The 25757-nt window shown below is 42.0% G+C and overlaps 3 protein-coding genes across 3 annotated transcripts in view; 1 reads left to right on the top strand and 2 right to left on the bottom strand. All coding sequences in view use genetic code 11, as the record gives it.

Annotated features, from left to right (window-relative positions):
* Window positions 1-627: 627 nt before the first annotated feature.
* On the bottom strand, window positions 628-10044 carry EGR_06955 (GAS2-like protein; the record flags this gene model as incomplete). The annotated part of the gene is made up of 6 exons (XM_024496204.1): window positions 628-1473; window positions 1834-2022; window positions 2252-2637; window positions 4542-4641; window positions 6066-6173; window positions 8728-10044. 6 exons carry the CDS (start codon window positions 10042-10044, stop codon window positions 628-630), a joined length of 2946 nt encoding a protein of 981 aa, XP_024349407.1.
* Window positions 10045-18316: 8272 nt separating this feature from the next.
* On the bottom strand, window positions 18317-21117 carry EGR_06956 (hypothetical protein; the record flags this gene model as incomplete). The annotated part of the gene is made up of 4 exons (XM_024496205.1): window positions 18317-18418; window positions 20180-20236; window positions 20317-20452; window positions 21074-21117. 4 exons carry the CDS (start codon window positions 21115-21117, stop codon window positions 18317-18319), a joined length of 339 nt encoding a protein of 112 aa, XP_024349408.1.
* Window positions 21118-22597: 1480 nt separating this feature from the next.
* EGR_06957 (Cytochrome b ascorbate-dependent protein 3) overlaps window positions 22598-25757 on the top strand; it is a gene marked incomplete at both ends in the record, with an annotated part of 9030 nt that continues 5870 nt past the window's right edge. Inside the window, 3 exons of the mRNA XM_024496206.1 lie at window positions 22598-22612; window positions 24695-24796; window positions 24942-25134. Of these exons, the coding sequence (XP_024349409.1) occupies window positions 22598-22612; window positions 24695-24796; window positions 24942-25134 (310 nt within the window). The remainder of the gene's footprint in view (window positions 22613-24694; window positions 24797-24941; window positions 25135-25757) is intronic.

Consider the following 25757-nt stretch of genomic DNA (forward strand, 5'->3'; position numbering starts at 1 on the left):
ATTACTACTCGCAGAAATGCACAAGAAACCGATTTAGCCTTGAGTCATCTTACCTCACTCTTTGCCTCCCTTTCAACACTTTCTAGGAAGTTAGAAAGGAGAGCGTGGTCACACCGGACGCCTACATTCTCTTCTATCAACGGCGCCAAAGTGGTTGTTAATACTTCCAGATGTACTGAATTGAGGCTACTTTTGGATACTCCTATCCACGCTCAAAGTATACTTTAGTATTATAATTCATTAAAAAACGCTTTTTTATTCCAAAAAGAAAAAAAGAGGGGAACAGAAAATATGTTTACTGATGCAGTAAATGTAATCAAAAATTATCAAAGTCGATAAATGATAGGTAAGATATGAATGGGAGCCACTGCTATTCCTTTTCTTTTTGTACAGACATCCGTGTGTCGGTTAGGTGGCAGTGAAGTCAAAATGTTAAAGGGTGCTGAGAAAATTGCTCATATCACAGTCAACTGCAGCAGCATTAAGGCATATTTGGTGGAATGTGTAGTTGTGCTATTCTTTTTTTGTCTGCGCAAAGGCAGACAGTCTAGGTGGTGTACGTGAGTGTCGGTACTAATTTTCTCTTGAGTAGAAAGACTTGTAGAGCAAATCCAGGTTTCACAATGTTTAGGTGGGAGATGCACGCTTTGCTTGAAGGTTTGATCCAACCGATTTTGATCGTGTCGCCGATATTGTTAGGACTTTTGATGGTCTTGGGATACGTGAACCCTCTGCAGGCACCCTTGCTACCGAGGCGCGTCGAGTTTGTACCGATCTGGTGGGCGGTGCCACCTTCTGAGACTCTCGATCTGCTTTAGCAGTAGGTGTAGAAGCTTTCACAACTCCAGATTCATCCTCTGGAGGGACAACCTTCTTTGTTGTGGTGACTGAGTTGCGTCGCTTCACATTAGATGTTCGGTTGATCTCCGTATGGAAGTGATTTTGTTGTGGCTGTTGCCTCTTTAGCGATGTCGCTGGAGGAGAAACGATCTTCGGTGCAGTAGGATTTCTTGGCACATTAGCAGATAGACGCTCCCAAACATTCATTTTTGATGAGTCCACATCCTGTCGAGTTCGAGTACCAACACTAGGTGCCGGTGCAAGATGAGAGGTTGACTTTGCACGTTTATCAGCGTTCAGTGTAGTGATTCGACTCAATTGAGTCCCAGTAGGTTTAGCTGTGCGTTTGACAGAGGATGGACCACTGAGAGAAACTGTGGACTTGGAAAACTTACCCAGATTGGGTTTGGGTGCATTTCCAATTGAGGCGAGGTTGTGGGTAGATGTAGCCTTCTGACGGTTGATGGAGTACACACTGGATGAGCTGGAGATTCGGTGGGTAACAGAATTAGGACCCGGTTTGTAGGGAGAGGGAAGTGGGTTGGGCTTTAACCTCGCCTTTACCGGAGTTGTATCCAAAGTAGGCTCCTTAATCGTAAGAGGTTTCACTTCCGCATTAAATCCACTGACAACCTACACGGATAATAAAAGGAGACGCTAACTCAGTAATAAGATGCTACGATGCGAGCAAATACCTCTAGATGTTAGATGTGTCCAAGAATTACCCTTGATGACACCATCATTGATCAAAATTTAATGCATTCTTTGTCAGTCTACATCGTATAATGCCAGTTGAATTGACCAATCAAAATTGCGCTTTAATGATGGTGGCTGTGGAAACGTTGCACTTATAAAGCCAGATTTGAATAAAGATGTTGGCGTTGGAGAAACAATTAAAAGCCACCAATATTTATAATAATTAGCCCCTGTTTGTTCTTTGTCAACAAGCTTCAACCAATAAATGACCTGTGCAGTTACAAGTGATGTGCCAACCTGATCAATTACTGGAATCAGTGGAAGATCCTCAATGCTGGAAGTGGTGGATGCGAGGACGGCAGCATTTGACTCCTTGTTTTGAGCAAACAAAGTCTCCTTCTGCGCCTCCTTTATTTGAATAAAATTGTCTATTTGGTCCGTTAAAGACGTTTGTGAAATTTTAGCGAGCTGTGGTTTATCCGTCGTCTAAAAAATCGGCAAATTTTACATTCGTTGGGGTAAAACAATTATCAGGAAGACTTCTTTCTATTTACTCCTAAGCATTAATTATATGTGATAGTACAGCATTCTTTCAAATCTCTCGTGGGTAGAATCAAGCCCTGCCCACTTGAGGAGGAAAGGAACTTTAAACCAGCACAAATGATGTGTTTTACAAATAACTATACCCCACAAGATCGAAACGATGGAAACCCACCTGACTTATTACTGGAGTCAAAGCAACATCTTCAATGCTGGAAGTGGATGAGAGTTGCTTCTCTTCGCTACCCCTTTCATTCCTGTCTGACTTCACCGGCCCTTCTACTACCTTGGAACAATGATGAGCGAGGTTGCACTTCGATGATGATTTATGAATCACTTCAGCGGTAGTGTAGACCACTTCCCTTCCCTTCTTTGTCACCTGGAGGTTTCCTTCACCCAGAAGAGAACCCTGCACCTCACCCATTCCCACCGACTGTTTTCTGTTACCAGAAACTGCACTAACAAGACTTGCTGTGTTGGTAGTATCCAACACTGCCTCTTCCGTTGAGCGTGAATGTTCTTTCTTGAATTGGAGACGCTTGTCCGTTGTTGATGGGCTGTCTACGGTAAAAGGAGAAATATTTGACCTTTCAACCAAAAGTGGATGCTCTAGTTTAGAAAGGATGCGAGGCTGATTGAAGTTATAGGGGGTATTCATGGGAAGCGCTTGTGAAATCTTTTCCGAAGAGTTAATTCATCCAAACGTCTTTCATTTCAAACCAAGAATTTCATTTCTTTAAGTTTTTCAATGGAATAATACTGCAATGATACCACAGTTGTCTGTAAACCTCAAGTGTTTCCTGCCTCTACTATCCGGTGTACGCCTTTGGCCAATCCAGACAGTGATAGTGGTGATGAAGGTATTGGTAACGATGGTGGAAGTTATCCTGTGAACAGCCACTTAGTAGTAAGATATTTAATTGGATGGTGCCAACGTTCCATAGATGCGCAGTTGCACTTCTCTACGTCAGAGGAAGTCGTCTTCGTGGTGGTTCTATTCTAGTTCACTGGGACTGCAGTCACTTCTATCAGACGCATAACTTACGGTAAAAATGGGTGGAAGGATTTCCTGGATAGTCATTACGCGTAGCGGAACCTAAGTACAGCAGTTTGTCCGTGGACGAAGTTAAAAGGAGACCCACAGCAGAGGAATAATGTGGAAGCAGAATGACAGCCATAGCGAAGAGTCTCCCTTTGTCAAAGCCACATTCCAGGTAACAGTTGACCGTTGTAGATGTTAGTATAAATGCAAATAGGATGAAGAACTGAGTGGAAAAGGTAATTGCTCATCATCCTGTGATAGACACTCAAAAGTCCCTATTTGACTTGGATTACCCTCGCCTGACTCGAGGATAGCCATGGTAACGGCTATAAAACTCATTCCTCATCCGGAACGGATCTGCACATAGATACACACACACAGATATCTGTAGCTATGGGTACTTGCTTAAACACCACCAGAAAGTCAAAATTTAGGGCCCGAGGCTCAGCATGTACACATGCGCTCGCATCTTGCACATCCATGTCACTTTTGAAGGTGCACGCGGCATGATGTAGCACAGTGGTTAGTATTCTGTGCTAATCGCTTTAAGTCTGACAAGTAATTGCTTCTATGGCAGCAGATCTGCCATTGGTGCGCGTCAGCTCGGGTAGAAAACCATCAACCAGTTCTACACATATGTCTGTCTTAAGCGGCCTTGGCACCCAAATTGTGCGCTTAAGCCATCACCAGACGCTAATATGTGCGAAATGACAGGCAAAAGCCATTGTTCGTCCTAATCAAAAGGAAAAAAAAGAGAATCCTCGCCGTCTAGAACGTACTTCATGAGCCAGAAATAATCCAATCCAAGGGGGATGAAAGTTTTAGTTAAATTGTCAGAGCGACTGAAAAACTGTTGAATAAAGTATTTTCCCAATATGAAAAATCTGTGGCATATGGAAACAACCCCATTTTTGACTTCATTTCCATAAATTATCTCCTATCTCCCACTAAAATTATGCGTGTAAACGTGGGTAAGAATGGACGAACAGACAAGCAAATGCATGGGAATGGATCTTTAAATATTTTCCCCCTTCAATGTGAATAAGGCAAGATTAGTTGTGGTGCCATGAAAATACCTGCTAGGTTAACCTCGATCGGCCACCGCATTAAGGACACACACACAGAGAGAAGAAAGGACGCCGTTAGATAAAATGAAGCGCAGTTTTCAAGTGGTCAAGGAAGTGGACGCAAGTAACTGCGCTGTTGCATCAAAATACACTTTTTAATTCTCAGTTAGCAGAAACCTCCGAATGCGCCGCGAGAGAACGAATAAATGGAGAATAAGGGACCAGTTCACGAGTGGATGACCACAAATTTACAAAGAAGTACATGAAAATATTTACTTTGAATGAAGGTCCTCCGGGTAAAATAGTCGAGCTGTAAAAACACACACTGAGAATTTAAAATGTAAAAATTAACTTACTAGGCTGTTGTACCTTCCTGCATTCGTCATATTTTTGCAAAAAGTGGTCCAACGTATCCCAGCCTCCACCAACACGCACCATGACGTGGCTTCGAAGAATCTGACCAAGGTAAAAACGAAAAAGGTGAGAAAAAATGCAGCGTGATTGTAAATTTTATCCACTTAACCTAAATTCCAAATGTCGGCACATACATCGTGGACACGACTAGTCGTCCTTTTACCCTACCTGGTAAGGTCTTTCCGAAAGAGTTGCCTGTTTGTCTAACAAAGATGGAACCACGCACAAGGATTGAAATGACTGGGAAATTAAAAAGCGGACTTTTAAATGAATGCGAACGAATTTGGGGATACATGAGTGAGTGATTCGATTTAGTCCGCTGTGAGGACGTGCCAAGCGCCCCTGACTGTCCATATTTATTACAAAGCACAGACATGCGACAAAATCATTTTGGTCTTGTTCAGTGTACCACCTTCTTCCCACGTTCAACTAACTCTCAGTTCATTGAATGCCAGTTGGATCTCATAGATCTGGGGTTTGAGGTTACCCGCCTTGCTGGTTCCCGTTTAACCCACCTTCAAAGGTGATAGTAGTGGCCATCGTCAAGTCTGTTCCACAGAACTCCGTGAAGGTGCGCCAGTAGAACAGCCGGTCCAAGAATAACGCAATTCACAGATGCTCTATCAAGTTGAGGAAGTCTTTCCATCCTTAGTCATGAAGAGTTGCGAGCCGGCATTGCTTAAGGTGATGTGAGATTTACGTGTCGAGAACATGCTTTGGTATCACTGGTGATGACCTAGTTCGTCTACATCCACGTTACCAGGTAAAGACATTGATAAAGTTAAGCAGGTGGGTCCTACCCACATGCACTAACAGGTGACAACCAGCCGCAGACACCGCCAGCACGGTGTTCGACGCTTCTTTCACATGAGTACTAAACTCGCACCGTCTTTTAGGCTGTCTGCAAATTTGTAGCGAAATGCAATTTTAAAATGCAAAGTTAAACAAACTATCACACCATCAGCTACTTTAAAACAATTCACTCATTACTCATGCTACTCTTGTAAAACATGCTTTCTTTGTTTGAGTGCATGTGTGAATGTTAAACCGAAAACGTAATTTTTCACTTGCTAAAAGTCAAATATAACTATGGCAGAGCTTTGTCTTCCCTGAGTAATCCAGGCGAAATTTTTTATTTTGAAATAGTCGGTTCGAAGAAAGTCCACTTAAAAGACAGTACAAGCCGTCACACCTCCTCGAAACCCATCCATGAGAAGAATAGCGCCTCATGTTCTGTATTCCCATGATCATATTTCTCCAGGCTGGAAATGATGACCACACTTTCTTAGGCTACTGCTGTGACGGCTAGAAGTAGACTCGTTAAAGGTAAAGTCGTCTATGGGATTGGATTACGAGCTCCTGAAGAGTTCGTGCATGATACGAAGCCTAGAACGACACTTCTGGGAATTTGAGGAGAAGAAACAAAGCGTCTTACAAATTGCTGTATAGGATGGAAGGTGACTTACACGAACAAAGATTTGCGTACTCTTATCACCGAAAAGATAGCGTCCCTCACTCAATCGGATCATGGGAAAGGTCTGTTCACACGTGCATTGGGCCAGTTTTTCGCGAACCTTGAGAAAGAGAAAGCAGAAGAATGCAAAGACGATTTTATTATACATCTTTGGTAATTGCACAGATGTAAGACTTGACTAAAAGTGCTCTGAACACCAAATTATTTTCTGGAGTCTAAATTCCAGTTCCAATTTTCGCCCACTTAGGCCCTTTGTCAGATGCTACTTTGGCTGTCGAAAAGCTCGAGTTTTAAACCAAACAAAGTACAGAGAGGTCGTGTTTACTTGTGCCAATTATCTGTCGCCGTGATTATAGATTTAGGGACTTTCACTTGAAACCACAAGAATGAGAGATTAAAAAGTAGTCAAAGTTCAACGAAAGTAATTCAGTGACACGCATATCGCACCATCAAAGTGGATAATCTTGTTACGAGCTGTCACATTTTATCCACTTATGTGGTGCTACTGGTAAAAAATACGCCAAAGAATGTATGCAGCCATTGAAGGATCCGTGAAAAACAAAAAAAAGAATTACATCCAACAGGGAAATAAAAAGGCTATCACAAACAGAAATTTTGATCTATGTTGGTCACATCACTTTTTTTCCCTGCGATTTTTTGTCCAATACGGCACACATGAAGAACCATCATCTATCCTGACTGTCCAAATGTCGTCTTATCGTTTGTAACAACATACATACGCATGGAGAGGTGAAGGAGGGATGAGAGAGGCGGGACAGATGATTGCCGCAAGAGCCAATACCCGCGCCACGAGGCATCTTGCCCGTTAACCGTTGTATTCAGTGACTCATGTATGTACGCACTTACGCCCACAGAAATGGAGAGAAAAGATACAATTCATGGGGACAGAAAATATCCAAAGTAAAAAGCCGGATCTTTTTATCAGAGCTTAATCACATTTGAGAGGTCAATGGCCGGAAATCGGACGGGGATGGGGAGGTTCTCCTCACTTTGTGGAGGAAATACTTCATATGTATGAGCTTAAATTCACTCTGGCTTTATAAATAGGGGCAACTGTGTCGATTTGATATTTTTATAGCTGTGAGGTGCTCTAATTTTTACCCAAACAGCGTAATTCTGTTTGTCAGGTTTGGAGGAGGACCAACAACCCATCCTGACATCGATGAGTCATGAGTTCGGATTTGATGACCTTAAAATTAACACAAACATATCACCCTCAGAGGATGCAGTTTAGGAATTACCACATCGACTGTAAGCAACTTTTACTGTTGGTTCAGTGAGCGTGTTTATTAGCAATAAAAACCAGTTGGAACAATAAAAATAGGCATGTGGGAAAAGTGTTTACTCAATGACCGTGATCTCACGAGAACTCACAGAACAAAAGCAACAACATTTCCACAACAATACCAATCATTACTGGCAGTAATGAAATCCAAACTCCAGTTTTTGAGCGTGTGGAAGTAAAAGATTCCACCATCCCCTCCTTTCAATCGACTGGTTCGTCATTCTTGATCAAAACATTTATCGGTTTGGGGACAATGATGGATTACTTCATGCCTAGCAATCTTATTTGTTTGCAATAAAGGCAATTTATTACCTTGTATAGGTGAGAAGCTAGAAATGAAAAGTGGCTGGTCGTTTCTGGGAAAGAAACGGGAAAAAAGCAATTAAAAGTCCGCAGACTATTCACAAAACGTAGAATGTCTTCCCGATAGCATCTTTCTCAATGCTTCAACCTGATTTGCAGAGACAGTATGTAGCTCACAGTTTACAGCGGTAACTTCTCTACCAGCCAATTAAAATCGACTTTAGAAAGTCAATGGGGAAGACCACCAATCGTACACCCGAATTTGAGCCAATCGAGATTAAGAAAGGATTGATTGTAAAATCCTGTGTTTCTGGGTCAGACCGAATTGTCAAATCACAGCTGCCGTGGTTGAAGCAAAAACGGTCACCCCAAGCCTCCAACAGTGAAGCTGAGTAATGCCGGACGCGGAGTAATGAGTCATGGGAACACAACCACGCACACACATGGACAGAAGGGAGAAATTGAACCTTAAAAACAGACACCGAATGGCGGCCATAGCCAAACAAGCATATACTCCCTTGAAGCGAGTCTTGGTCTGGCCGAACCGCCGAGTAGGCTTTCCAGAAGTGATTTTTGTTTGGCCGCCCTGCACATTGACCTAAATGCCAGGGTAGGCTTTACACGCTATTCTGTTTAGTGACTGAGCTCACTGTGAGCATTTAGTCACCCGCAGTGATGCAAACATTGGTACAGTATATCACTCTTGAACGGTCTGGATGAGGTACTAATCAACCGCTCAGAAACACAAGACTTCGGTGCCTCTGTCAAAATTGGGGCAAACTTGACGTGAATACTTCAAGCTACGAGCACGCCGGCCTCTATCTGTAAATGCTTCCCTCAACAACATTATTCCATTCGGTTTTGTGGGTTTTTTTTCTCCTAACACTTTTATCACCAATATGGTAGGTTTAAAATTCGATGTTAAATGTAGCCATGCAAAGTAGAAAAGTGGTTAAACTACCAATCGCGCATAATTACTAGGAATCGAGAAGAAAAAAAGTACCAAAATTCCCGGACACAAAATAAGTGGTGTGGACTAACTTACAATCTCGTCTAGAGTACGCATATCAATAACAGGGCGTTTATATTGCGATTTCTTATTCTTCAGCTCCTCTTCTTCCTGTTGTTTGGCTTTGAGAGCTTCCTGTCTTTTGCGTTCCTCTAGTTCTTCCTTTGCTTTCTTTTCTCTCAACAGAGCAGCCTTGTTGGTGCGCTTTTCCGTGGATTTCACAGACAAGGGGATTTTTGAAAGGGGTGCTTCTGTTGAAGACTCTAATGTATTTGCCTCCGTCTCTGTCCCGATTGACACATTTATTGTCTTATTTTCTAACTCTTGTGTATCACCAGTCCAGTCATAAGAAGGTACATCCACAGTATTGGTGCCGTGGTCACTACCAAAGTCTTGGTCACCCAAAGCAATCTCGTTGTCAATCTCCTTTTCAAGGTAAATGATTTCAGGCACTTCCATACCGACCCGTCCACCAAGACGAGCTAGCTCTAGTAAGCAGACAATAACGCTGCGAAGATTTTTGCGGGACACGAGATCTTCCGTCTCGAAGAGGATACAGTCTGGTAACCGCATTGCTCGACACCAGTGGATAAAGTTAGCGACATTGTCACGAGCCCAGAAACTGCCTCCAGCTAAGTTGACAGCGTTAAAACCGCGAGACTGAAAGGTTGGAGGATTGGGAGGAAGAACGGGTTTTACTCCACCAATCTGCACACCTTCCAACCTTCGTTCACCATTCTGAAGACTCACAGGAAACTCCCGCTCAAGCAAACGATGTAGTTCAGTTGCATGGTGACAAAGAAGCACACCATCAGAGATTCGGTCGAAAAAAATTTCAGCATCGAGGTCCTTTGCGATGTCGGGATATAATCGCGACATCCAGTCTGCCAGGTCTTCAGTCATTGCTGCGAGAAATTCATCTTTATTGCTGAAAGGCTGGACGGAGGGAGAATCCAGTGCAGAGACCGAACAGGCCCTACCCATGCGACATTTGGAACCCACACGAAGAGCATTACCAAAATAGAATACCTGGCAACCGCTATCTTCATCTGTAAATGCACTACTACAGTCGCTCGGTGAGTGTTTGTTATTTCCATTGCCTACATCAATAGAGGCAGGAGAACAGGGATCGTAGTCACTGCATCCCGGGTAGGTATCCTCTGCAAGACTCAAATCAACACTATTTGGCATTCGCATCTTGCCTCCTGTAGTCAAGTTATTTTGATTTTTCTGATACAGATGCTCCGCTTTGACATTCTGATTATTTTTCAGTGGGGAATATCTACTCGTCACAACCAAATTTTCTGGTGGCAGCGAGCAAGCCCGCGTCTCTAGTTGACTGTTACGAGTCATTGTCCATTATCTGCCTTGCTTGCGTTCGTAATAAGGAAGGGGGACTTTGGAAAGACAAAGTAGATGGTTCCACACCGTGCCTGTCTCGTGGTAGTGCGTTCAACGCTGACTTGCAAGACTGTGAGGCTCTCACAGCAGCTAATGGTGGTACACAGCATAGCGCCAATGGGCGTTGCTGCCACCTGATTGGCTATACACTAGCCAATGGTGTGGCCACACCCTGTTTGGACGCGTCAGCTTGATGACGAATATTTCAACCTACGGTCAGTGGGTTGGATAGGGTTGAATCGTACACCACGCGTGGCGTTGTACCTTTCGTAAATTGTTGCATGTCTTTGGTATGCTGTTTTAAAGCCTCTTCTGACCTATTTTTCCATTGCTTTTTACAAAGAACAGTACAGGTTATGATGAAGTACGTTCGGCTCAGCTTCACTACTGTAACTTTGCTGTTTGTCTCATTAGAATATGCTTATGGGTGTATGCTTTGCAGCACCTTTCTTTAACCGTTTATACATTAAAAGTCCACGACTTTATATACACTTCCTGAATTTCTTAAGGTAACTTATTGCAGTCACTGCAACCACAGCCAAACAATAAATCTCGCGTGTTTGTAAACATAGAAGGAGACGAGTTTTTTGCATTTTTAATCGTATGTAGGGATGTAGACGATAGCCAAGAGTGGGTTAAGCGCTTCATTAGCATTTCACCAGGGATTTTTCACAGAGACAAAGTTTACGCCAGCTCGAAGAGATCATGGAGCTCCGTACTCATTTCTAATGCCGTTCTTTTCCAATTTCAAGTATTTACGACATTAGAACGGTTTCTTTGCTTTTTTTTAACTATCTGAGGTGATGTTTTGATGCACCGTGAATGGGTGCTTCCACTTTGTTGATGGCTTGGGCGTTAATCGGTAGGAAGAATGATCCAGGTCTAATGACCACGTGGTGTACTTGCAAATACCAAATGATGGCTAATTAACACGGGTCACCGGGTGTTCTTTTTATGCCGTCCTCGCACTTTAACGAATCCGCACTGCAAAAGCGAATCTCATAAAAAGCATTCGGCGAATGTACTAAGTCCTGCAAATTCGCAGACGCTTTGCACAAAAGTGCGGAAGTGTGATCACAAGTTCGTATATTAAATATCTAAACCGATTTTACTGCCTGCTCATCGCTAGATCTTAGGGTTCGGTGACCTAATACCTGATCTAGGTAACACCTTTTATCTTTTTAAGGACCTTAAAGTTTGCGCTAGGCCTGATAGGATTAGCTATACGGAAGAAGGTGTCACCTCAGTCCAATTGGTGGATGGTAGGTAGGGGAAGTGGATAATGCAGTTGGGGAGTAACAATAGATGAGTGAATTATTAAGAGGAAAAGGAATTAATTCTTGATTAATTTACTATCTTAAAAGGCAGACAAAGGTAACTGCTTGTGTGCTACTGAAAGAAGCTACTTTGAGAGTACAAATTATGATGCGATGGTAGCAATACTTATGTCACATGCTTCACAACAATGGCATTTCAAGAGGTGATTGAAAACATCTTGTGCAGTTTTCTAGTGACTTGATTTAACTCGTGATAAGGACTTGCCAGGAGCCTGCGATTGTGTACAGTTATTACAATGCGCATTATGCGCCAATCCATCAGTTCCTCCTCTTCCTCCTCACCTTAAGTTCATTGAATGCCGGTTGGACCTCATTGGTAGGAAATTTGAGGTTGTCCGCCTTGCTGGTTCCCGTTTAACCCACCTTCAAAGGTGATAGTAGTGGCCATCGTCAAGTCTGTTCCACAGAACTCCGTGAAGGTGCATCAGTAGAACAGTCGATCCAGGAATGATTTAATTGAATTTCGCAATTCTGGCGGTGAACCAATCACAGATGCTCTATCAAGTTGAGGAAGTCTTTCCAACCTTAGTCATGAAGAGCTGCAAGCCGTCATTGCTTAAAGTGACGTGAGATTTACGTGATAAGAACATGCTTTAGTATCATGGGTGATGAGATAGTTCGCTTACTCCTACGTTACCTGTTAAAGCCGCTGATAGAGTTGAGTAAGTAGGTCCCATTCACATGTACTAACAGGTGGCAACCAGCCGCAAACATCAGCAGCATGGTGTTCGACGCTTTTCTCACATGGTACATCACTCGTGCCAATTTGTTTAGACTATTTGCTGACAGACTACTGGACTGGCGTGTGATGTGAAATAGCTCTTGTACTACAACGATAATCGAGCAGTCATGTTGTTGACCGTTCACAAACATCACACTCTTTACGCACTCAACACTTCACCTCAGGGCTATCCTCTCTTCGTGTATTTACGTGATGAAGAGTATGTAATTACAGGTGAGATTTAACTGCTTGATGTAACGCAAATTGAATGTAACTGAGAGGAAAAATTGAGCCAGTCGTCTCAATAGGCAACACAAGACTTTGTATCGCTTCAAAACCTATTTTGTGAGAGAGGGTGATATTGCCGCTTATTCAGCACTTTTTCTAATGACATTTTGCTAATCCCCACTTGCTTATCACCTTCTCTTGGATCTAGACAATCATATACAGATTTGGAAGCATAAGTGAAGCGGAAGACGGTGAAAAATTGGGTGGAAGAGTGGAATCCGGTTGGAAGTTCATATAACTTAAAACTGCATATATTTTAATTCCAACATTTAAGGCGACTTCACCTAATTCAGCCTCATGGTAGCAAAACTTCGCACATCATTGAGAAGCCGTAAAACTTATAAATTATATCCAGGCCTACTGAACCCCGCAATTCAAGTAGTGTGTTTCGTGTCGATTTAAGCGACTGCATTATCCTGATGGCTAACCACCTTTCCGCCTCCCCTCTTGATAGCTCCCGCCACTTTATTGGGCTAAGCAACTGAGTGTTGTCGTTTAACCATTTATATGGGAATGTAAAAAAGTCATTTCCAAGGCAAGTGCCTCACATGAATGTGAATGTAAAGTCTCCGTCATGATGCCTTTTTTCGTTTTTTAATGAAAGCAAGCAATTGAGTGGGTGACTTGGATAAACACCAGCTGAATCACATGTTTGTGAAGAAAATCCACCCCATCAAAGGCTTTTATTTTGTACTTTGCACCTTCCATAGCACTTGAACTTTATTTGTAGAAGTAATTTGTGCCTGTGAAAGATAACGAAAATACGTTTCAAGCTTACGTGAGGCAACGATTTAAGATTCTAAGCTAGGAAAGCAATCGAATCTCAACATGCGGTCCCAACAAGACTCACAAGGATTCCGATATGACCTTATGAGGTCACAAATTTGAATAGAATTTTCCACGTCTTCAAAGTAGAGTGTCATTTCGTGGGCACATGACACTTCGTCCGTTTGTATTGGAATGTCCTCGCTCCAACCAATTGTAAATGTCTACTGTTTGGGTGGTCCAAATGAAGTCCAGCAATTAGGGTTGTTTGAAAAATACACTCAGACACAGTCACCTTCCTCACAGACTCCTTAACTGGGAGTCTCGGCACGGCACAAGACCCATTTCACGCACACACATTCACTTGGGTGTCAGCAGAGGGCTGTGCTATACCTCGCTTGGAATAACTCAGACGCTACAGATCAATGTAGAATTCCTTTTGACAAAGCAAGAGGTTAAAACATTTCTCTAAATGGTTTAGCTATTAAGCGGCACAGAGTACTGCATTGACAACTGATTGCAAGTGCTAACAACTGTCAAGCTAGCTGGACTTGGCAAACCAGGGTAAACTGGAATTTAGGATTAAATAGCCGGTAATCGACATGCGCCATGTGTCTCTTTCCAACACGGTCGAGACACCCTCGACCAAAATCATACCATTGTTAACCAGTGAATGATCACTTTGACATTTAGGAGGTGAGAGTCACGGATACTTGTGTCGCTAGAAGATTTCAAGCACAGATTGTGCAGTCATAAGGCGCACAGGCGTTCAGCCGTCAAACACTTGATTGAAATGATGCCAACGTGTCAAAGATCCGCTCCCGTACGTCTGTAGGATTGTGGTGATGGTAGCAGTAACCTGTGACTTGGCCCCTGATGATCAGCAATGCAACATTTCGCCACAGGAAAAGGCCTGATTAATGCGTAGCTTGTCATGATATTAAAAATTTTTCCGTAAGGACGCTAATTTCACCCGTGAATATTTGGCATTTTGAATGATTGTCACACCCACGCCAGGTACAAAAATAGCTTTCCGTCTCTGCCCCCACATGGCAGTTGAATAGTCCAATGAGCAGTAAAAAGAGTAAATTTTGAAAAGAAAATATAATAGTTAGCTAAATAGCACCATTCTACCTTCTCAAATCTGGTTGCATCATAATGCTTTTGAATAAAATCAAAGAAGGGGAATGATGTGGAGGCAGATTGGCAGTCGTACCGTCAACTCTCTACGCACCAAACCTGCTCTTCAGACGATATTTGAGAGCTGAGGATAACTGCATTAGTGTAAATGCAGAAGAGCACTGTAAGAAAACAAAAATTCAAATTCCACTTCAAAAGGTATTTTTTTAATGCTTTATAACTCAAAAGTCCCGGTTCATGTTGAACGCGTAGAAAAATTTTGTACTATCTCTACTCGTTTCGGCCACAAAGTACGCTGCGGACCTCAAAACTTAATAATATCTTAAAAAATATCGTGTATAGGACGTGAATAACTATATGAAGATCGGTTTTACTGTAAAATGGCCTGCCTTTGACCTGGAAAACTGATTTATGCCTCACAGAGGTCACCCGACTAATTAGCATTTAAGTCTCTACACCTGCCATGTCTAAAATAAGTGATAACTTGAGAATGGTACGAGGTCGTCAGTGGTAACGTGTGCTTAAAGTCACGAGCGTTAAGACCCACTGGGTTCGGTTGCCATTTTAGTGTCATAACGCTCCGTCTGTGCGTAAGGCCTTCCAGCGCTTGACGGATTCATTGGGCTTCATCTCCATCCCTTTCAAGCGTTGAAATAGAACAAGACAGCAAATCATGAACCAAAATGTGCGAATGTACTGCTGACCATCCAGTCTTTCTTGTGGTTGTAGTTTGCCATACCGTCGAAAATCAGTGTCATCAAAACGGAAGGACAAAATACAGGGGTTCCGGAGCCTTCGTAGTTGAATGAGAATTAAACAACAACGCATCCTCATTTCATTAGATGTCGGTCGCTATCACACACCCTGGTCACTTCTTCCGGTTCTTTTGTCACAACCTAGCTCCAATTTGTGAACTGCGTCGATGGCGAACGATTAACCCACTGAGATGCTCTACAACGAGTCCACTTTCGACACCACTCTCTATTTCTGGGAACACGAGTTTCAAAGCAGAGGCATTTGAGACTGCCTTCATGCATCTATTCCTTGCCATCTTCTCATTTTATTGCTCTCTAGCCTTACGTTAGCATTTGCTTCAGCTATGGAAAGTACCTTTGGTTGCACGACTATGGAGATTTTCTGATCGCCGAAGTTTGATGCCTCCTTTTGGAATTCGGTATCAGGTATCCATCTACCCAGACATAATTAGGAGCTGCCTTCCTTGCATGAACTAGAGGCCTTGTAGTTAGCTAAGGCAATTTGGATCGCTTGATCCTCCCACCTATGCATCATCCCGCCCCTTCGCTTAAATCGTAATAAACCAAACCAGGTTAACGGAAAGGTTTTTTTCGTCACAGACAAATGGCCCAGGAGGCTAAAAGCAAGGTCAGAAGGCTGTACCATCAATATGAAGGTAAACATTGCGAAAATTGAAGAGCTCATGTAGTTAATTTGAAGGTTTGAAGGAAGCAATGGCTTGGGTGTTTAGTGGTTCGCCTCGGATGCACTTGGGCAAAACTTTCTGTATGCAGCTAGAAGGCGATTATTCCAACATTTCCAACGGCTGGAGTGGAATACCTCCAGATAACCGCACTCCGACTCCATTAGCACCAAGAAGGGTTGTAGTGATTTGGTATTTGTTCCATGGTAAAATTGACCTGCGAGCTTTTGACCCTGTTCTATTCTTCACTTCTATTTCGGTGGGATTGGCCTTTCTAGTCAAAATTGGATCCACCCAGGTGCTTTTTGCGCATTGGTGACAAATTCTCCTTCAAATTGGTGCGCCGGGGAGGACACGGATCGTGGAGTCTCGATGACTAGTTAGCGCCCTTTCCCAACTTGTTGGGAAAAGAGTGAATGAAGAATGCAAACTCTCATAAATGTAAATAAACTTGTACTTGAGTGAAAAACACTGAGGTCAAATTAGCACATTGTTGTGGGTATTTTGCTCCTACATCGGTGCCTATTCATTACTGGATAAAGTGATTGGCAGCGTTAGAAATAAATTAAATTGTTCTTTCCAAAGGTGAGAACACAATGTAGTTCACAAACAGCATACCCAAGCCTTCCTGTACTACCTTAAATGCACAGAAACACAAAGGGCATCTGGGACTTTACTGCCCTGGCTAACTGCATTCCAGCAGTTTTATGCCTCCTTTATCCGTCCAAAGTGGAGACTTTTGAAGCACCCAAGTGACCACTTTAACGTGGCAGTGAACATTGATGCATTTTCACAGTTCCTACCACCTCATAAATCACTTGGATGCTGACATTCCTTTGCTTCCCTATGGACGGGATAAGATTGTCTAGTGTACCAAATATCGTCTAAGCAACTATAACTGAGAGAGGGTAGGTCGGAGCTGCGTGCAATCGGTACTAGGGTTCCAATAGCTACTGAAAGAGACAATAATCCGTACTACTATTATAAAAACTAACACTTGAAATAATTAGCGATCTCACTTTGTGCGTTCAAATCTAACTGGGACTTCAGAATTTTTTGTGATTGGTCTCGAGGGGGATGAAGCCTCGCCCTCCTAGGCTTATGCACTTATCATTGAAGTCAGCTTTGGCATTGAAAGATTTGTCACTACTACTGATGTTTAAACTACCGGAAAACAGTTCACCTCCCGTCGAAAACGATTAATTTCATTGTAAAGAACACGTTAAGCCGGCACCGTGGCGCTTATTTGAGGAGCCACAGGAACAACCGACTTGTTGATTGACAGGGGAGGAGTCACAACCACCCATTACCACCCTCATTGGCATACACACGTATGAATGCGCGTCTTTGACACTTTGACACCATTCAATCAAGTGTTTGACAGCTGAGCGCCTGTGAGTCTTATCTCTGCACAATCTGTGCTTGAAGTCTTCGGTGGGCCCGGGGATCTGAATCCCGGAAAGGCCAAATGACACTAATTAGGGAGTGTAGTATCGTAAAGAAATGGCCTAAGTCCCGGTTTAAAGTGAACGATTTTTCGAACATTCAAATTCAATTGAGTACACCAATTCCTTGCTTTCCTTAAGTACTATAGTCTTTGGAACTGTTAAATTTCGGCCTTTTGTATCGAGCTGAGATGAAACTGTCTTATTCAGACCTGATTATTTTTATTTATGCAAATGTTCAAAAACCCCATGAAATGGGTCTTAGCAACACTTTTTGAGTGTCACTTCAATGCATCCTCACGCCTTCCTTTAGGCATGATATTTTACCCATTTCAACTGTTTTTTTTTCTTCCACATAGTCATGTTAACTTACTGGGGCATGGAGGTAACAAGGTATACAGGCATGACTGTGTACCAAAGGCTGTGAGGCATCATTATAACCTCTGACCTGAATGCTCTGCAACGCCATAACTTTGATGACTTTAATTGCAGCTTGGCTGTTAAGGCGGGTGGTTACAGACGTTTAAGTTAAACCCCTTTTAATTTTGTCACTGGGGTCATGAACTGGGACGGACAGGCTGCGGTCGTATGTTTGATGAACTTTCATTCAAAAAAAACCTTTCCCGATGTCTTTTATTTGGCATTGTGCCCAGTTTGTAGACAAATTCTTTGTTGCTTTAATCAAATGTAGAACATAAAAGCACCCTCACCGACTGTGGCAATAGCGCTAGAATGCAAACACATGTAACTCACAATAACTGAATTCTACAGGCTAAATATCAAAATCCAAAACTGGCATCCATGTTTCAGGATGAAAAATTGTGTGTTGCAGAATGAAACAGTCTGAAGAGACGCATAAAAGTTTAATTTAATCCTAGGCGCATGATATGACGGCGTCAACGACTGCTCGACAGTCTGGATTATAGCCCCGGAGAAGTACAAACCACAGTACTATTGTTCTAGGCAAATGAGAGCCAATCTTTTGAAGTAAACCAGTGGTGAGGGTATCCTGAGGCATTGTTTTGAGCTTTTACATGCACAGGGAGATGATTATAAAACAATTTATGAACTTACTTGGACTGTGCAAGTTCTAACCGTTGTAGCGCCGTGGGACACCGTTCATACCCACCGTAAAGCATCGCCCTGTCTCTAAATCTACCTTCCAAATCAATGGCTTCACGATGCAGTCCATCTTGAAAAGAATGTAACATTCTCAAATCCGCACTAATAGTGCAGCATGTGTTTCCACCATGGAGATACATAAGGCATAAAACCGTCGTGATTATGGACGAAGCAGAAAAGCGGTCATGGGGAGCCCCGTAGACGGGTCGGGTCTACTCTTTCCCTAATTTCAAACTGTCCTACACCACGCTAAGGTGGAGTTAAATCGTGGACTCGAACAATTACCACTATTACATCACCCCTACTTTTGGACTGAGATAATTCATTAAGTTGGAAAGAAAGCCTTTCACAAGATGCTACGTAATTACCTACACAGAACTTGACATTTTGTTGGGAAGATCATATTTACGATCGTGGCATAGATCACCGGTGCATGGCTTTTACGCTGCAACAAAGGTCACAATGGTCTGTGGGGAATACGATGTGAATCGAGGCCAAAAAACTTGGTTAAGGTTTTTTTCATCCCCTACCAACCTACCGCCATCTAAAAGAAATTCAGATTTGACATGGATTGTCAATTAAATTAACACCGTGTGGAGATCACCAACGTAGTCTCAGTGTCTTGCGTAGGCGAAATGATTCGACTTACGATTGCTAGTGGTACAGGAGGGCGGAATCAGCGCCTCCACACTTGGATTATTGTAACAGGCGCTAAGAGTGCCAATAGTCGTGGCCCGTGAACTTCACTACCTACTTGGCGTGAGGTCAGAGTCAAATAATCCAAACAAAACTAGGATCCAAAAAAGGCAGTGATAACCAGGGGAACGATTAGTCTAGCAACTGTTAGGCTCAATGAATTACCGCTATTGTCCACTCCGACATCGGCTCTGGCGGCTTGTGTGTGACAGATAAATACGTGACAGACACAACTATAAAGCCAACAAAGCGTTTAAAAAGTTGCTGTCTGAGTGCGTGAGTATGTGTGACCTTCCGTTGCAAAAACATGCGAAACATATTTGGGCTAGGAGTGCGAAATCTGGAAGATGCAACAAGTGACTAGGAAAATAACGCAAGAAATTGCGGATTTACGCAAATAAACCATTCGATATCAGTACATTGAACAGAAACAAATTTTAACAGTCCGGTTCCGTACTACACTGGCTTAAAAAAATAGCACATTTACGTACGGTAAGTTGTAAACATCATAAACGGAAAACCCAGATCTCTCAACGTTAACAGTAAAGAAATTCACCAAGATATTAAAAAATTTTTTGCCGATGTGGTTAGCTATTTCCTCAATAGAATTTCCAAAGGCATGACATCCATTTGCCAATGCTTTTCATCGCAAATCAGGTGGGAGAGTAAGAAAACTAAGTAAATTAAAAAAGGCAAAACATCCTACTTAGGTGAATACAGTAAACCAAACAATTACGACAGCTGGTCATCTAACTGAATTGCCACAAGAAAATGAAACTGCGCATCTACGGGAAGCGATCATGAAAACAAACAGGATGAAACTCATTAAACTAAACTATATAAACAATCCCTGAATGCAAATGGTAACTGGTGCGGAGAATAATTGGACTAATACCGAAAACGATTATATCCATTACGATAGCCATAGATGTAAAATACAAACAGTTTCTCGGCGACGACTTTCGACCAGCAGGGTATGACATTTTACGACTCGCAACTGACCGAAAAACAGGAGGAGGGAACTGTATATCTGAATTTTAATGAGGTGATGGATCAGTCGGCAAATTATGTACAGCATAAGTCTAAAGGGAAGTCATTTTTCTCCAGAGTATGTTGCAGGAAGTGAAAGTCCAACTAGTTTTGCAGCCTCTGAAGCAGTCTTCTCGCGACATTTGTAGGTATTTACCAGTTGCTAAAAAAAAGAAGCAAACTCAAAAACGCAAACTCAAGAGAAGGTTGGGGTATTTGCATGTTAAGGGATTTGATGCGTACGCGATGTCTCGCTACAGCCTTCAGAAGGGTCAAATACGTTTCTGCCACCTGCATACTTTCGTGTTTAGGAGAACACTGCTGCTCCGTGGTCGTGTCAAAGCGGCGAAATTGAGATAGGATATATTTGTAAAATGGACTTTGAGTAAATTGCTGCTAATATTCGGATCGTGGAAAGCGATACATACTTGAGGTGCACTGGAGCACTTCCGTAGTTCCTTCAGGAGAGAACGTAGTAAAGCTCTATTTGTCATTTACACCAGAAGTTATTGAGAAGCACATCTATAAATCGGACGATTAAAAGAGTCAGAAGGAAAAATCCCAATATTCGCCTGGAAGCAAACAGTACACTAACACTAGATGAAATAAGCGAACATTAAATTTTCTAACAAAATGGTAAAGGAATGGCAAGCAACTCTAATCAGAATAATAAATTGTGTATCACTCGTTTTGAGACAAGCGTAGAAATGCGGACCTAAAAATAAGTAGCTTAGTTTTAAAGTTTAGGGCAAATTACTGTGCATTTATCACCATAAATCAAAATATTTTAATATATGTCCTAGTTGGTTAAAAAAACTACAAAAACCCACGGTAAAAGAATAATGGTGTCCCAAACAGGACTAAAAAGTTGTTAACAGAAGGATTCTAACTGTATTAAAATTTAAAGCAGCACCATTTAAGTTACGCAAAATCATTGCTTAATTTTAATAATGGAAACGCCTGGAATCCCAATTATTGTACCTACAGCAGGTCAGCTTACCTCCAGACCATGCCTGTAGGGTCAGACCCCACTGTGTGCTGCATGTATATTCCATCCAAGTGTATTATCTCTTCTTTCTGTTCATGACAAAGTCTAAGGCACTATATTGTTGGCAGCAGAAAGCACAATCAATCTTGAGGGATACCTATATAGGCCTCCACATTCTGAGTGATAAAAATTGTCTTGATGAAAAAGTACATATAACTGAAGAAGAGAGAAAAAATTACGACTTCATACATAAGTACTGCCAATGACTTTGACCATCGAAAAACCACCCAAGCCTCTTGATCTGTATGAAAGCTATTAATTTTGGAAGCACTACCATTCGTAATCCAACAAGAAAAGTTTCGTGATAGAGCTGTTAATAGCAGTTGTGTGGGGTCTTAAAAAATATAAGAAAAAACGACTTTTCCACTTTTATATTACCCAAATAGAAGTCAAGCAGATATAACTGAGCAGCTCTGGATTGAGAACTGCGTTGAGAGGAGAAAAAGATGCAATGTCTTACCCTCACGGGGCTATAATCAATCTCATTCTTTGTCACACGACTCTACTTTAAGGTTAGGGCACCGCCGAATTGCTATGCGTAAGTACAATGGCCAGCACATACCAATGTCTCCAAATCCGGTTCCCGTACCAGATGAAACACCAGATCCCATAGAAATGCAATAAGAAGTCGGCGATGCGTTGGCCCGGTATTTCCTTATTGCACGTAATCTTAATGGCTGGTACTGTTAGCTCGTGAGTGCTTTCCTACAACGTCGATTACGATGTGATGTCTGACTCGAAAAATTGAATAATGGATGCACTACGGTCAACGCCTAATGAGGAGTGAGGCTATTTGGTGCTTTAATTATTTCGGTAACGCTCAGTTTTAGTAAAGGTTCCACTTTGTGTCTTGACCATTTCCTTTACTGTGTGTACCGGCCTCCGGACAAGCCTGCAGTCCCAAGGCCTGCTATATGTCAAGCCTATTTTCTGTCCGAATGTTGTGTCTTTTTACGCAATTAGCGAGGTGTAGAAGAACACCAATTCACCCATCATATAATCAACAAACAAGTTCAAAACTCTATCTGAATCCTATGTTGTTTTCAGTTTTCAGAGAAGTCTTGAAACGTTAAATTTGCAATCCTAAAAGGCGCTAACTGAAAGGCCTTAAAGTAAATTATCTCATTTTTAAAATTAACAAGGCTTTACCATCATTACAATAAAAGGAAATTGCTGGCACAAAGAAATTTTAATAAGAAGACATGTGGCTATTGTGGGAAAAAAGCTAAAAGCCATTTTTCCCCATTAAGTTAGTTCGGGGATTCCTTTCAAGTTGCGAATTGATGCTTGTCGTTTCAAATATGTTATTCACCTGCCCTACTCTCCTAAATTTTTTATGGGGGCCAAGCTACGCTGGAGTGTTTATGAGGTTTGTTTGTTTAAATTTTCCATCCAGTTGGGGCACAAGGTCGGAGGTTGTACAAATGCGAGCTTGCTCGTGATTTTGCGGTTTTCACAGCTGGACGGTTTTTTGAAATGTCTGAAGGAAGTGTAAGCTCCGTTTATCATACTCCATATATGCAATATTTGACTTTCGGTCCTAAATTGCCCCTTTTGTGCTGCTCATATATTACTCTCCATCTGTTTATAGTAGCAAAGTTATGCGTTCTGCTGACAAGAAGTAACACCCTGACTTTTGCTCTCCATGCATATTTGAATGCCTGTAGACTCTTTTGCACCTTAATTATTGCCAACGAATGGCAGTTAACCGCAAAATAGGCCTGCAAGATAGATGGTATCCTAGTAAATCCCCTATATGTTCAACTATAGCTTCTATCCAGTCAAAAGCCTACCTTGCTACACGTTTGCTGGACTTTCAAAAATGTCGCGTAGACCTCAGTAAAACACAAAATTATTTAGGACCCTATCGAATGCATGATAGAATTCCGGTCTCATTCATTAGCACACTTCTCTCTATGGATCCTTCTTTAAATAATGGCCAACTTTGACATTTTTGGGTAGAGCAACAATGTGGTTATGTAATTTACCACATAGACACCCAACTTGTTGCGTTTTCATAAATTCTAACTCACTACTTCATAATGATGTCTCGATGAGTTGTGGCGTTCGCAACTGGTCTGACTTCCGCTCTCTAGCATACTTTTACTAGCGATAGTGAAGGTATTTTCAATTTTTATTATTATTATTTTGGGAGCTCTGCTGTTGCCTAATTTTACCCGAAGACCCACATGCTATACTTGTGTTTCGTTAACTAGAAGTAAAAGTCATTTCGTATTTTACTTGTACTTTTGCACTTACTATTTTTTCCACTGTCATACAACTTGGGTTCTACCATTTCTTGCAATTTCGATATTATGTTTTGGGCTCTATATTATCATACAAATGATTCACGTGCGTTACTTTCGTAAAATATGTTATTGTGGTCAAGTCTATGCATTAAATTGGGCGCATATCTTAACTTTGTTTACTTTATTTGTCCATAAAAGCATAGGATTTTTATGGCAAAATTGTCTCAGCTGTGTCTATACTTCATTGAGTTTGCTTTGTTAATCCTTTATCACACTTTTCGTTGTTACCATTTTCAAGGACTCGTTAAATAATACTCTAAATGTCTTTTATCATGCTTTGCTTCACATTAAATTTTGCAGCACTTCTACTCGTTTGTTGCAACGAAGTAAGCTACATTATTGGTTGATGGGACTTCAAAGTGGTTTTAAAAATACCATAAACGTATGTGTCCATCCCGATTCCGGTCACTTCGGTGTTAATGAAGTATTTATGGAGTGCATAAAGGCAAACGTGATTCCTTTTGGTTAAACGAGCGCTCATCAGCTTTCCTTTCCCTCTGAGTGGTGCATTACAAAACTCTGAATAGGCTGGTATCACCGACAACACAGCCTTCCGGTTAGTTCTCATCGTGTGTGCGCAAAAAAATCTAAGCGGTTTCACCCATTGGTGATGTCACCACCCAATAAGGGCGTGGCTTAAATTTTGCTCATATCCACCGCGGACTTGCACACACATAAGTCATTTTATTTTCACAGCTTCCAGTGCGTATTTCAAAAACTCTGATTCATGCACAGATGTGGGTAAGAACGAATGTCTGGAATTGCCTATATATATCTGCCATTTTTAATTGCCTTTTTTCAAAAAATCTTCAATTTCTACTTAAAATAATGAAAACTACAAAACTTTAGCTTGGTATTCAAAAACCTGGTTTTGATAGCCTTTGATCTTGATAGGAGGGATGGTTCCGAATAAGCTTTCTTTTACTCTCAAACAAGACTCACATCCATTTTTACTTATTGCATACACTACTGTGTCCGCGCTTACCCCCCACGCAAACTTCATCGGTGAAGTAATCGTCCCACCTACGCCAGCTCACGTATGGCATAAGCATAGTCAGGTGAGCTCCTCCTCCGGCCAATCAACACCGTCCCTTGACTGCCCAATGAGGGGTGGAGGCCTAGTGAACACGTTTCCACCACTCACGTCACGTCCCTTCGCCTTCCCTTCCCAGCCCACTCTCAATTAATCCCCCAATTGGCCCACCGTATCCATTAGCAATCCTCACTCAAGCCCTGTAAAGTGGATTTCTTTAATTATCACTAGAGCGCCGAGATGAATCTTCGCACTTACGACTCGTTGGACAGGCCGCCGAATGAAGAGGCATCCAAGAAAAGATGCCTCATCCCTATTGCCGCGATAGCACAAGTGAGTTGAATACCATTGACTCTTCTTACTCTCGCTGACATTTATTTTAATATAATCGAATATCGAAGCTAAGTAGTTTCAAAATGGATTCATTAGGTCGCTCAACTTAAAGTCATTCACCAACGATTCTTTCATTCGACTCAAGGTGAAGGTTTCTTTAATCATAAAATTTTCCCCAAATATTCCCATGTACCGATTATGCGAATCGGAAATATGCTCTAGAGATTGCTGTAATGGAAGTGCACGAGCCCCTAACACAGTCGTCAAAATCCATATTTTCCATCGTAATGATGGCGACGACTCATTGGTCTGTTCGGACTGCGCGCGTGCCGTGCAGGGTGCGATAAACGTGGAACAAATACATTCCTCTGTTGGTGGCGTAGTCAGCTAGAATATGTTGCAGGATTGCAAAGGTTTGACAATCCCACATAGATATTTATCTCTTTGTTAAAGGCCAGATTCCTAATGGTCCTTAAACATTTTAAAAGCAAGTCTTGATAGTCCAAATAGGTGTCTGTTTGAATTCAGGTCAACTTTTTTTCCCAGAGTGGTCCATGATGGGCCATTTTACAGGTTTGAATTAGTGCACAATGGCAAGGTGTATTAAAAGTAGTCCTTAGGGTTCACTCTCAGCCTTCTTTAGGTAGCTTAGCATCCCTACCATTCTTGTCGTTATTGAAGTTTTTCACAATTGATGGCAGTCGGAGCTGTCATTATCGGTTTCGCCGAAAAGTACAATTTATCACACATTTGCAGTGCCTTAGAAAACCACGGAAATTGGATAAACAGTTGTCTCCTAGGCACATACACTCCACCATGGTTAAATGACAAAGAAAGCACCGCCAAGGAACTCGTCGATTTGATTGCATTAATTTAAATTCCCCCATGATCACTGACACTTTTTTGCCGTCTGGATTAATTATTCGCTGTCGAGTGCCATGGTATCGACTTGGATTTAGGT

Source organism: Echinococcus granulosus (assembly GCF_000524195.1).
Source record: "Echinococcus granulosus chromosome Unknown EG_S00066, whole genome shotgun sequence".
NCBI lineage: Eukaryota > Metazoa > Platyhelminthes > Cestoda > Cyclophyllidea > Taeniidae > Echinococcus > Echinococcus granulosus.